Source organism: Euprymna scolopes, chromosome 34 (assembly GCF_053919585.1).
Source record: "Euprymna scolopes isolate OS-2025 chromosome 34, ASM5391958v1, whole genome shotgun sequence".
Taxonomy (NCBI): domain Eukaryota; kingdom Metazoa; phylum Mollusca; class Cephalopoda; order Sepiida; family Sepiolidae; genus Euprymna; species Euprymna scolopes.
In genome coordinates, this window is record NC_136515.1 from 29,630,966 (window position 1) to 29,644,716 (window position 13,751).

At 33.5% G+C, this 13,751-nt stretch overlaps 1 protein-coding gene across 3 annotated transcripts in view; it reads right to left on the minus strand.

The window, feature by feature from the left end:
* Positions 1-13,751, minus strand: part of LOC145259149 (ATP-dependent DNA helicase DDX11-like) — a 310,336-nt gene that overhangs the window by 157,826 nt on the left and 138,759 nt on the right. For all 3 annotated transcript variants that reach the window (XM_080116856.1, XM_080116857.1, XM_080116858.1), the window contains one exon: positions 6,501-6,545. In XM_080116856.1, coding sequence (XP_079972982.1) covers positions 6,501-6,545 — 45 coding nt within the window. The remainder of the gene's footprint in view (positions 1-6,500; positions 6,546-13,751) is intronic.

The window sequence follows — 13,751 nt, forward strand, 5'->3', positions numbered from 1 at the left end:
ACCACTTTGTCACTAACCACCGCCTCTCACAGATACAAGAGGAAACTAACTGTGACGCAACATTAAGGACACTAATGGAAGTCACAAAAAACGGGTGGCCAGAGGACAAAAACGACAGCCCACTCAACATCAGGGAATACTGGTCATACCGCGACGAACTGTCCTCTGAAAATGGCCTGGCATATCGAGGCACACGCCTCATCATACCGACAAAACTTAGACCCGACATGATCACCAGAGCACATAGATCCCATCTAGGCATTCAATACACACTAAACACAGCCCGGGATATAATGTTCTGGCCACGAATGCATGCGGAGATCACGGAAGCTGTTCAAAGGTGTGAAATTTGCCAACTGACACAACCACAACAACAAAAACAATCTTTGATGACCCACCCGATACCAGTTCACCCGTGGCAGTCTGTTGCCAGTGACTGTTTTGAGATAAACGGCAAACACTTTGTGATAGTGGTGGACATATTTTCAGACTTTGTGGAAGTTGGCCAACTCCCGGATCTAAGCGGAAACTCCCTTGTCAGGGTGATCAAACCTATGTTTGCCACACATGGCACACCAGCTACCATGATAACTGACAATGCTACCAACTATATAAGTAGCGAGTTTCACAAGTTCACACAGTCATGGGACATCAGGCACATAACCGCCAGCCCTCACCATCACCAATCAAATGGGTGGGCTGAAGCGGCAGTGAAGCTGATGAAAGGAATTATAAAAATTGTCAACAAAAGAAAGGAAAGACTTCTGGCAAGCCATACTTGAATGGCGCAATGCTATCACACCTGGCATGCATAGTTCACCGGCACAAAGGTTCTTTTCAAGGCGCACTCGCTCCATGCTACCGTGCAAACCCACAGACTACATACCACAAGTGCAAACAAATACACAGCAAGCACTCATCAATAAAAGACGGGTAGCAAAAAAATACTATGATAGACACAGTAAACCTCTGCCGGACCTCACCATTGGACAATCTGTTAGGGTGAAATGTCACCCGCAGATCCCTCACAGCGATTGGAAACCTGGCATCATCACTAGCAAAGAAGCACCACGCAGCTACGGAGTCCAAGTAAATGGGAAAATCTACAGAAGAAACCAAATACATGTTCGCCAACCAACCACCCGCTCAACCAACACACCCATCATACCTAATCATGTTCCCATACAGCAAACAGCAGAAGATAACGCTGACCAGACGAAACCAACACTTCAACAACTGTCAACACATGACAAATAACCTCGCAAGTCTAGTCGTGTTGTCAAACTCCCTACCCGACTAAGAGACTATACACTAGACAACACACACATACAAAACACACATAAGCCCAGACTGCAATGAGTAATAAAAAAAACCAATAAAACATTATTGAATAAGGGGGATGTTGTGAAGTACGTAGCTATGGCTACAACTAAATACGAAACGGCGTGCAAAGCACGCAGAGCTCTGTACAAAACACGTCTCCGGCAATAAAGCTTCTGGTGCTTAACTTGAAAACGACTGCCTTTGTTCTCTGTTACATTTTGCATCATTACAGCTACCATCAGACATTTTTTTTTTTTTTTGCATTTTCACCCCAAAGAAGTAGTAGTTGAAGTAGGGGGATTCTATCTGGAATGCTATGTAGAGAATTGAGCAGCAAGATGCCTGCTTACATTATACTTGAACTTCTGTAGAGAAGCAGGGACCCGCAAGAGAATTCCAAAGTCTAGCAGTGTTAGGGAAGAAATTATTAGAGTAGAAGGCTTTCTGGTATCTAGGAAGCCTTCTACTGTGTTGGGTGGGATTTTGTTGCTTGTTGGGTTTATTGAGAGTATTTACGTCAAAGGGGTACAAGGTCTTGTAGTTTATTGGAGCACCTACCATTAAAATACTTGTAAAACAGGCAGAGAGATGCAACATTTCATTGATGGGACAGAGGTTGAAGCCTAGCTGACAGTGCAAAACCTATTAGGTTAGCGACTCTCTTCTGAACCTGTTTAATACTGAGAGACTAGTAGCAGAGTACCAGTTCAAATGTGCCAACAATACTCCATACATGGGTGAATGATTGCCTTGTAGAGATACTCTCAGGCATAAGTAACTTTCCAGCACAGTAGAGAGAGTCCACCTTCTTTGTAACAGCCTTGGCAATGCCCTCAGTATCTGTTTCAATTCATGTTACCGGCAAACATTAAGCTGAGGAGTTTGAATGAAGTACTTTCAGATAATGTATCATTAGCCATGGCTATTAGTGACTGAAAAGGTTTCTTATAATTATTAAAGGAAAGAAGCTTAGTCTTGGCAGCATTGAATGTTACCATTCATTTATGTCCCCATTCCACTACAGACTGGAGGTCTTTCTTTAGGGTTTCCGACATTCGCTTCATTATGTGTTCATTTGTTTTTCCTCGTGTCTGTTATAAAGTGTGGTGTCATCAGCAAATATACCCTTCTCAGAGACAATTTTCTCATGGAGGTCATTTATGAATATCAAGAATAATAAAGATCCAAGGATCGACCTCTGAGGCACATCCGCATTTATATCATATTGTTTTGACGTACAACCATCAAGGACAACCTGAATTCTTCTCTTATTTAAGAAGAATTTAATTATGCTAAGTATTTGTACATGATTTGATTTTCATGAGAAGACCATCGTGCCATACTCTGTCAAGGCCTTAGATATATCTAGCCTTATCCAGCGCATGGTATATACATTCAGAGATTACACTTAGGATATCTGCAATATGATGGGCTTGCCTAAATCCAAAACAGAAGTTTAGCAGCTGTAATCTGGTGGACTAGAGCTTGATTAATTAATAAATCAAAGATATTGACAATAAGAGAAAAGAGGCTAATGGAGCTATAATTTAATGGGTCAGTTCTTTTGCCAGAATTCTTGTAAACTGGTATCACAGAAGCAGTTTTCAAGCAGTCAGGAAAACAAGCTGTGTTAAGTTATTTGTTGAAAAGTTTGGAGAGAACCAGAGTAAAATCAGTGCATCATTTTTTTAATAGTTAGGTCATGATGAGATCAGGTCCTCATACTTTTGAGGTGTATAGGTTTTTTATGATACCAATGTATATTATATAGATATATTATGATATAGACCTACACTTATATTATGATATAGACCTACACTTATATACACTGATATAGAACTAAACACAAATGGACTCTTTTCCTTCCAAGAGGACTGCCTAACTTTTCATCTCTGTCTTACACCTGGACTCATTTCACTTCCAAGAGGACTGCCAAACTTTTCATCTCTGTCTTACATCCGGACTCATTTCACTTCCAAGAGGACTGCCTAACTTTTCATCTCTGTCTTACACCTGGACTCATTTCACTTCCAAGAGGACTGCCTAACTTTTCATCTCTGTCTTACACCTGGACTAATTTCTCTTCCAAGAGGACTGCCTAACTTTTCATCTCTGTCCATACACCTGGACTCATTTCACTTCCAAGAGGACTGCCTAACTTTTCATCTCTGTCTTACACCTGGACTCATTTCACTTCCAAGAGGACTGCCTAACTTTTCATCTCTGTCTTACACCTGGACTCATTTCACTTCCAAGAGGACTGCCTAACTTTTCATCTCTGTCTTACACCTGGACTCATTTCTCTTCCAAGAGGACTGCCTAACTTTTCATCTCTGTCCATACACCTGGACTCATTTCTCTTCCAAGAGGACTGCCTAACTTTTCATCTCTGTCCATACACCTGGACTCATTTCTCTTCCAAGAGGACTGCCTAACTTTTCATCTCTGTCTTACACCTGGACTCATTTCTCTTCCAAGAGGACTGCCTAACTTTTCATCTCTGTCCATACACCTGGACTCATTTCTCTTCCAAGAGGACTGCCTAACTTTTCATCTCTGTCTTACACCTGGACTCATTTTCCTTCCAAGAGGACTGCCTAACTTTTCATCTCTGTCTTACACCTGGACTCATTTCTCTTCCAAGAGGACTGCCTAACTTTTCATCTCTGTCTTACACCTGGACTCATTTCACTTCCAAGAGGACTGCCTAACTTTACATCTCTGTCTTACACCTGGACTCATTTCTCTTCCAAGAGGACTGCCTAACTTTACATCTCTGTCTTACACCTGGACTCATTTCACTTCCAAGAGGACTGCCTAACTTTACATCTCTGTCTTACACCTGGACTCATTTCTCTTCCAAGAGGACTGCCTAACTTTACATCTCTGTCTTACACCTGGACTCATTTCACTTCCAAGAGGACTGCCTAACTTTACATCTCTGTCTTACACCTGGACTCATTTCTCTTCCAAGAGGACTGCCTAACTTTACATCTCTGTCTTACACCTGGACTCATTTCTCTTCCAAGAGGACTGCCTAACTTTTCATCTCTGTCTTACACCTGGACTCATTTCACTTCCAAGAGGACTGCCTAACTTTACATCTCTGTCTTACACCTGGACTCATTTCTCTTCCAAGAGGACTGCCTAACTTTTCATCTCTGTCTTACACCTGGACTAATTTCTCTTCCAAGAGGACTGCCTAACTTTTCATCTCTGTCCATACACCTGGACTCATTTCCCTTCCAAGAGGACTAACTCGCTTTTCATCTCTGTCCTTACACCTGGACTCATTTTCCTTCCAAGAGGACTGCCTAACTTTACATCTCTGTCCATACACCTGGACTCATTTTCCTTCCATAGGACTAACTCGCTTTTCATCTCTATCCATACACCTGGACTCATTTCCCTTCCAAGAGGACTAACTCGCTTTTCATCTCTGTCCTTACACCTGGACTCATTTCCCTTCCAAGAGGACTGCCTAACTTTACATCTCTGTCCATACACCTGGACTCATTTCTCTTCCAAGAGGACTGCCTAACTTTTCATCTCTGCCCATACACCTGGACTCATTTCTTTTCCAAGCGGACTGCCTAACTTTTCATCTCTGTCCATACACATGGACTCATTTCACTTCCAAGAGGACTGCCTAACTTTTCATCTCTGTCTTACACTTGGGCTCATTTCCCTTCCAAGAGGACTGCCTAACTTTACATCTCTGTCCATACACCTGGACTCATTTTCCTTCTAAGAGGACTAACCTGCTTTTCATCTCTGTCTGTACACCTGGACTCATTTTCCTTCCAAGAGGACTGCCTAACTTTTCATCTCTGTCCATACACCTGGACTCATTTTCCTTCCATAGGACTAACTCGCTTTTCATCTCTGTCCGTACACCTGGACTCATTTCCCTTCCAAGAGGACTAACTCGCTTTTCATCTCTGTCCTTACACCTGGACTCATTTTCCTTCCAAGAGGACTGCCTAACTTTACATCTCTGTCCATACACCTGGACTCATTTTCCTTCCATAGGACTAACTCACTTTTCATCTCTATCCATACACCTGGACTCATTTCCCTTCCAAGAGGACTAACTCGCTTTTCATCTCTGTCCTTACACCTGGACTCATTTCCCTTCCAAGAGGACTGCCTAACTTTACATCTCTGTCCATACACCTGGACTCATTTCTCTTCCAAGAGGACTGCCTAACTTTTCATCTCTGCCCATACACCTGGACTCATTTCTTTTCCAAGCGGACTGCCTAACTTTTCATCTCTGTCCATACACCTGGACTCATTTCTCTTCCAAGAGGACTGCCTAACTTTTCATCTCTGTCCATATACTTGGACTCATTTCTCTTCCAAGCGGACTGTCTAACTTTTCATCTCTGTCCATACACCTGGACTCATTTTCCTTCCAAGAGGACTGCCTAACTTTTCATCTGTCTTACACCTGGACTCATTTCTCTTCCAAGAGGACTGCCTAACTTTTCATCTCTGTCCATACACAGTGACTACTTGTTTTCTCCATTCCTAATAATAAAGATAATACAGTTGTTTTTAAATGTTAGAATTAAACTTTGTCATCACTTACATTTGAAATTTTGTTTTCTTTTATACAAATGCATTTTTTATTTGTATTTTGATAATAAAGAAAATTAATATAAATTTCAAAGTTACATTGACACAACACATGAACTTTTCTAATAGTTAGTTAATATACAGATTGACACGGGAAACTGATTTCTCATCTTAACACTAAATCGATTTTTAAAACAAAATTTGTACAATTTTAAAACTTTGTGTTAGCCAGAACTAAAGACTTTGATCACGTTGAAAGAATCGATGAGAGTTCTTGGGTTCAGTTCACAGGGAAACATGTGAGAAAATGATAAAAATAGATTTGACGGGGAAAATAGATAAATAACAACCTGATCAGAGATAAGTTAATTTCTTAAAGCCGTTCAATGCATGCTAGCACATTAAACCAAGTTTGTTTCTAATTATATAAGAAATAATTTGGACCCAATCTATCACATTATTTATTGAACAGAGCTTGTATTTTGCAGAATATAAAAAATGATTTTTTAAAAAAATAATGTAAGTTATCAATAGACACTTGGTTTTTATTGGTGATTTAACCAGTTTGCAAATTTATAAAAATAGAAATTACTTACCAATTTTACTCAAATGCTGTTCTTTAGAAGCAATATTTAATTTCCCTAGAGTAAAAAAACAATAAATTATATAACATCAAAATCAACAAAAAGTCTTTCTGATACATGAATTTAAAAATGAAATGAAGATAGCAGATTGTTTACATATAAAAGACTGAATATCATTTTAGATAGAGTTTTATAAGATTAATAAATTCAGCCAACCTGAACACTTTACTGCAATTTCATGGTTCATTCCTGAAAAATGTTGAATACAATTCTATTTTTTTTTTCTTTTTTTGCTTGAAATGATGGACTGAATAGAGATTCCCCAATAATGGCAGTCATGCGTGGTTGTGCTGGTATAAATAGTAAAACCCTTATTAAAAGTTTTATTATTTATGCTAGCACAGGAACAATTTTTGCAGCTGTTGCTGCTGCTGATTATTCATTTTGGCTTGTCGTTTTGAACAACTTTTGATTCCTATTCAATCATTGCAATCTGAGCTTGTCAGCCTAAAATATCTAAAAAAGAAATTATTTACTTTTTACAAAGATGTTCAAATTAAATCTTAAAATACAACAATGTAATAACACACTATTTAATGATTTAACTTTTTAAATTCTTGTTTTTTTTTTTTAACTAATATTGAATAAAGTTCAGTTTCAGTATAAATCAGATCATGTTCGTTCTTTTTTGTAAATGCAATTTTGAAAGTGTTCTAAGAATTTAATTCATTACTGACAGCCTGATTTTGAAAAATAATTTGTTGATATTTTGTTTCTGAATTTTTTAGATAACTCTTCCACAAAAACACATCTCCAAATATTTTAGGGTTGACACTCACTGTGCATATCAATGCAATGTGGTATACACCACCATCAAACCCTCTGTGACCACAAGATCAGCACCCATCTAAAGTTGAAGATTGAAGACCTACTGACCTGTTCTGAAACCCATCGCGATGTACAACTCTAAACGCTTATGGACAACAATTCATCAAAACCAAAATGTTCTGCTGGATGTAATTGTATTACTCAACCACAATGTCTGCAATGAGGATATTCAAAGGTACTACAGCATCACACTGATTGAAGGCAAGATGAAAGAATGGTGGCTCAGATGGTTTGGACGTGTGCTGAGGACCAACACTGACATCATCATTAAACTTGTTTGGGCATTAGAAGTCACCAAGAAATGACCAAGAGGAAAACCAATGATGAGATGGGCAGATTGCGACCAATGTAAATATAGCAGGTCATGTCAGTAAAAGTCACATGACTTGCCAACATTGTAGTGCAGTCCTACAATCATGGACCCACGGTCCTGACTATTACAAAGGATCATTATTGTCTGTTTCAATTCTCAATGGAATTGCCCCAGGATTAATAAAACTGGTCCAGAGTGAATATATTATTTTTTCTGAAAGATAAAAAATTATTTTACATTACTGTGAAGTTTTATATTTGTTAAGTACATTTAATTATTAATTCGCACGTGACTTTAATTTGAAGTTAAAAATGCATCCGTTTGTAAATAATTTTTAAATGAGATTTTTTTTTTACAATCCTTAATTAAAGTTACATTGACACAACACATGAACTTTTCTAATAGTTAGTTAATATACAGATTGACACAATTGATAATAATACAGCAAATAATGTTGAATTATTTTTTGTTTTAAATGTATATTTTCTCATAAGGATCTAAAAAAAGGGAAATTTTGGTCAGAAAGTTGAAAACTAATATTTTCTTTCTTTTTTTTTAAACTATTAAACAGATAATTTTTTACAGATTTTTTTTCCATCTTCTTTTGTTATTGATAAATAAAACATGTCACAGTATTATGCAAATATTTTGTAGAAGTATCAAGTTTTCAATATCGAAAGTCAAAAAACGTAGCAAATGTTTAGTCTCAGCCGTAAATGTTTTAATTTGTTCATTTCTTTTAAATTTATTAAATTCCATAAAATTAAATTTTTTGTATAAAAAGAATGTTTCAAGTTTATTAGTTTTGTGAGGAAGTTTTTTTTTTGTATGATAATATTTTTAAAAAGTAATGTAAAAGTAATTCAAAGGTATAAAACAAACATATTTTCTATAAAAAAAAACTTGTAAACTAAAACTGTTTATATATTTATTCCCAAATAGTTTTAAATCATTTGCATCAACAATTTTATAACTTACAAAATTTGGTTTTTATTTAGGATTCAGTTTAATTAAAAAACAAAAACAAAAATACAGAAAAAAAACTTTATGATATATGTACTCATATAATAGAATGAAGATGTCATATTCCAAAAATCATAAAAGTTGATCAAGAAGGCTTTTTTTTAACTAAAAAAATTAACATTTAACATTTTTAGTGAAATAAAAAGTTTTAATTATTTTGAATACAAACAAAATCTCAGTAATTGAATAGAGTTGCCCTGTGACCTTTGTATAAGCTATATTTACAAAAGCAACGGTTGTTCACTCTTAAATTGTAACATATAAAAAACATGGCAGCTCCCAGCTCTCTTGTTTTGCTTGTTATAAAATTTGATTTTCTTATAAAAAAAAACTTGATCAATTTACATGATTTTTGGTATGTGATTTCTTCGTTTCATGATGGCTTTGTACATCATAAGAATTTATCTGTATTCTCTGTTTTGTTTGCTTCATTTATTAAGTCAAATTCTAAATAATTCAGTTTTAGCTATTTCTGCAGAATATGGGTTGTGCTGAAATAACTTTATTATTTAGAAACCCATTCTTAATTTAATTATCTAACAAAGTTTTCTATAAATTTGATTTAAAAAGATAAATTTCTGCACTAGTAGCTTTGTATTGAAATTACTTCTTTGAATATAAATCGTTTTCATTGTGGTTATATTATGAATTTCAGATGTAAGCAAAAGAAAAATTCAAGATAAAATAATCATACAAACAATAATTGAGGTAACGCAATAAGGTTTAAGGTATGAATAGTACAAAACAAGAATAGAGGCTAATAAAGGAGTGTGTGTGTGTGTGTGTGTGTGTGTGTGTGTGTGTGTGTGTGTGTGTGTGTATGTAGGTAGGTAGGTAGGTATGTATGTATGTATGTATGTATGTATGCATGCATACATACATACATACATACATACATACATACATACATACATGTGAAAAATTTAAATGCGATATTCATTTTCAATATACTCGAAAACTTTTAAAGGTAGTCATTTTAAAGAAAAATGTTAAGGTGGAAACAAGGTAAAAATTTACAAAATGCATCATTGCATCGCAATGAAATTCTTTATCAAACCGCCTAATTATTATTATTATTATTATTATTATTATTATTATTTAGATATCCTCAGTTAAAAAAAAAATGGGTTTGTTTTACAGATTAAAAAAAAATAGTCTTGACAATGAATTAAAAATAAATTCAAGTTTCACGATATCTTTTTTTATTTAATTGTTAGGTAAAAGTACAGAATAGTTAACAAAAAACACCCTTCCTTCCCCATGTGAAGAATGGGTTTCTAAATAATGTTATTATTTCAGCATGGTAGCATAAGTTCACAAGTACCTTTTATTTGTTATGTATTTTTTTGTTTTTTTTTTACCACTAAAAAACACAATTCTACCTTAAGTACAAATAAGTAGTTAAACTCGTATACTTAGTACATTTTGTTGTTTTTTAACACTTTTAGTGCATGTGTACTAAAAGCGTTAAAAAAAACAAAATAGTATTGTTTGGAAATCAAATTTGAAAAACTTGAAAATAATTTTTTTAAATTGAAAACTCAGAATAAAAAATGACTAGTCTAGTAAGACAAAAGCAGAAACAGAGATTGCTTTAGTCAGCTCAGCGCATGACACGCTTAGCGACCGTTTTTCTGTAAGCGGATTTGATTTCTATAAAAGATAACATTTGAAATAAAATTCCGCACAATTAATAATTATCAAATATTTACATATTATACACGAAAATAATTCTGAAACTATTATCTATACGAAAATGTATGATATATCCAGATTTATCTTATCAATTTTGAAATATTCGTCAACTTTGCTCGGTCATAACTTTGCTTCCTGTGGTCGTAAAAATAAAAATCAAATACCAGCAGAGATGGACTTCTTTGTTTATATAGCCTATAAAATTTCAGCCATATCCAATCAAATTTAACCCCGCGCATATGTATCCAAACAATGTATAAAATGAAAACATCAAAAAAAGTGTTTCCCTTTTTGTTGTCATTATTTTTTACCATATTTTTTTTCATTTTCAACTTTGAACATAAAAATATTGAACGCATAAAAGAAAAATAAATTAACATCATTGGAATGCTTATTCTATTCTCTGCCCATCAATATAATTCTTTTAAAAATTGACCAACAAATAAATAAGATATGACTTGTTGAAGCACATTAGGTATGTAATATTGCCGATGTCCACAGAAAATAGAGCATACGCTTGTAATGCTAATTCTAATAGATCTTAACCTTATTGGTTATACCCGTGCCCCTCCTGCTGCTAACCGTGGCCACCCTACACTCATGTTTTCATTATTCACACTGAGGAAAACCTAAGGATCAGTCAAAACTTATGTGCTTTTGAAAGAAACATTCTTGTTTTTTTCAAAAGACTTTGTATTCCTACACATCAATACATAGGAAATAAATACAGAAAAGATATAAACATTTATATTATATAGTATTTGTACTGATTTTTTATTCACATATATACTAGCAGGCTGCCCGGCATTGTCCAGTCGTAAGATACACTTAAATAAGATATTTTAATTCATGTGGATTATGTATTTATTAGGTATGATACTAACAAAGGCAAAATTTTCAAACCCCATAATAAATAATAATAGTAAAAATTTGTAAAATCAAATTGATTCATCGTAATTTTTGCTATATTATCATTGATTTTTTTTTTTCTCAGTAACATAATTATTTGAATTACAACAAAAAAACGAATTCTAAAAAATAATTATTTTTAAAAAGCTTTAAATGATATTAAATTCAAATATTACGCGATATGAAGTTTAAACTGATTCTTTATATAGCAGGTTTCCAATATTCAAAAAATAAGTACTTGTACAGTTTATTAAGACATTAAAAAATGAAAATATCGAAAAAAAATAAAAAAGGTTATATTGTATGTATCTGTTTTGGACTGAAGATCTCAAAAAAATAAATTTCATTTAATTTGATTGAGTAGTTTTTATTTTACAGCAGAAAAACATGTTTTTATGAGAGGGCATTGAAGTTAGCCATTACGAAATTTGTTGAATATGCCAAAGGGAGATAACTCCAGTTAAAGCGCCGACACTCACTCCCCATCTGTATTACTAGCTTTTCTTCCTAAAAATCGAACCTTTTCCTCGGTATCATAAAAAATTGTTTTTTCGCTGTAAAACAAAAACTACTTGAAATTAAGTGAAATTTTTTTCAGAGAACTTCAGACTATAATGAGTATGTACAATATAAGTTTTTTTTCAATATGTTCGTTTTTTAATGTCTTGAATAAACTGTATAAGCGCCAAAAATATATTCATCTATATATATAAAAGCCAAACGTCTGTGTGTATGTATGTATGTTTGTTTATAACGCTAAAACTTTTAAAAGACGGAACCAAACTTGACAAATTTGGTATCATATCGAAGCCCCATCACCCGGATGACAAATATCGAAATTTCACGTCAAACAGACCACTAGAAGTTGGTCAACTGATCAGTTATCTTCGAGGGGGGCCCCAAAAAAACCTGTCATTATCTATATATATAAAAGACAAATGTTTGTTTGTAACGCTAAAACTTGAGATGAAAGATTCCTCTCCCCTAAGAATAAAACATATGTTCAATATCTGCTTTTGTTTTTTCATTGTTTATACGGTCCCGAGCAACGCCGGGTAGCCCTGCTAGTATAATTATAATATATAACTCTTAAGATAATAAAAATTGCAAAAGAAAAATCGACCAAAAAAAAATTTGTTTCAACTTGATTATTTAAAATGACAGAGGTTGAAATCAAAATTTGCGCTGTTTTTTTTGAAAATATATGGAAGGACAAGCATTTGTAGATACATGTATCAACAGAACAGGTTAAAATTAATTTTATCGTCTGTACAGTTCGTTATTAAAAATCTTTTTGCTTTACAAGTCTTATATTATTTTTTATACATTTTTATTGTTCATTTTTTTTATTGTATATTTTATTTATTCAGAAATTTCTGATAAATTTATCGTTTAATGTATAAATTTTAAATTCTTTGTGAGCTTTTTTCTTATATCTTCAAATCATTAACACAGACTAGTTGTTTTTCGTAATATATGAGAAATTACTTTTTTGTGAACTAATGCACTTATTTTACTGTTCTAAAATAATAACGATAGTAAAATAAAATTATTTGCAAATAAATTTTATAGTGGTAATGCTCTTCCATAGAAATTACAATAAACACATGAACTGATGACGTGTTTTTTGTTTAGTTTGATGATGTAGTACACAACATTTTGGAGGTACCTAATTATCAAAAGAAAGATTATAAAAAAAATCTCATATATTTTACTCTCCGTAAAAATTAAAAAAAAAAATCCTCAAAAAGCTAAAAATGGGAAAAATGGAACTTTTTTTATTCTGATGTAGAAAATGAAAACAATGCGATTTTTTTAATTTTCTCAAAAATGAAAAAATCAATTTCGTTAATTTTTTTACAGATTTATTTTTAATCTTAAAAAGTCCGAACGATATATAAATTGAAATAAAATAATATACAAAAATAATTCACATATTTTGCCCCTTCCTGATGCAATTTTATCAGAAATTATTTTTGGGGTGGGGTGGATTGCTATCTTAGTTTTTTTTACATATTAAAATATACTGGAATAATGAAATAAAATATATTTAATTTTGAGTCACAATTGTTGCTGATTTATACAATTTTTCTGGATTTGTTGGAAAAAAAGAAGTTGGAAAATACATTAAAATTATTTAAGTTTTACGAAAAAAAATTTATTATCTATTATTTAAATTTTTAAAATTTCACCTGTGAAATTTCAAAGGATTTCTGGAATAATTTCTTATTTTTTTAATGATTGAATTTTTCAGAGTCAGTGAAAAAAAACTGTTAGAGATTGCCTCTTAAAACTTATGAATAAACAGACAATCTTACTGTTAATAATAGTGTTGGGACGATTCCTAATTTTTATACGATTCCGATTCTGATTCCGATTCCAGGAAAATATTGATTAACGATTCCGATACCAAGTACGATTCCGATTCCGATTCC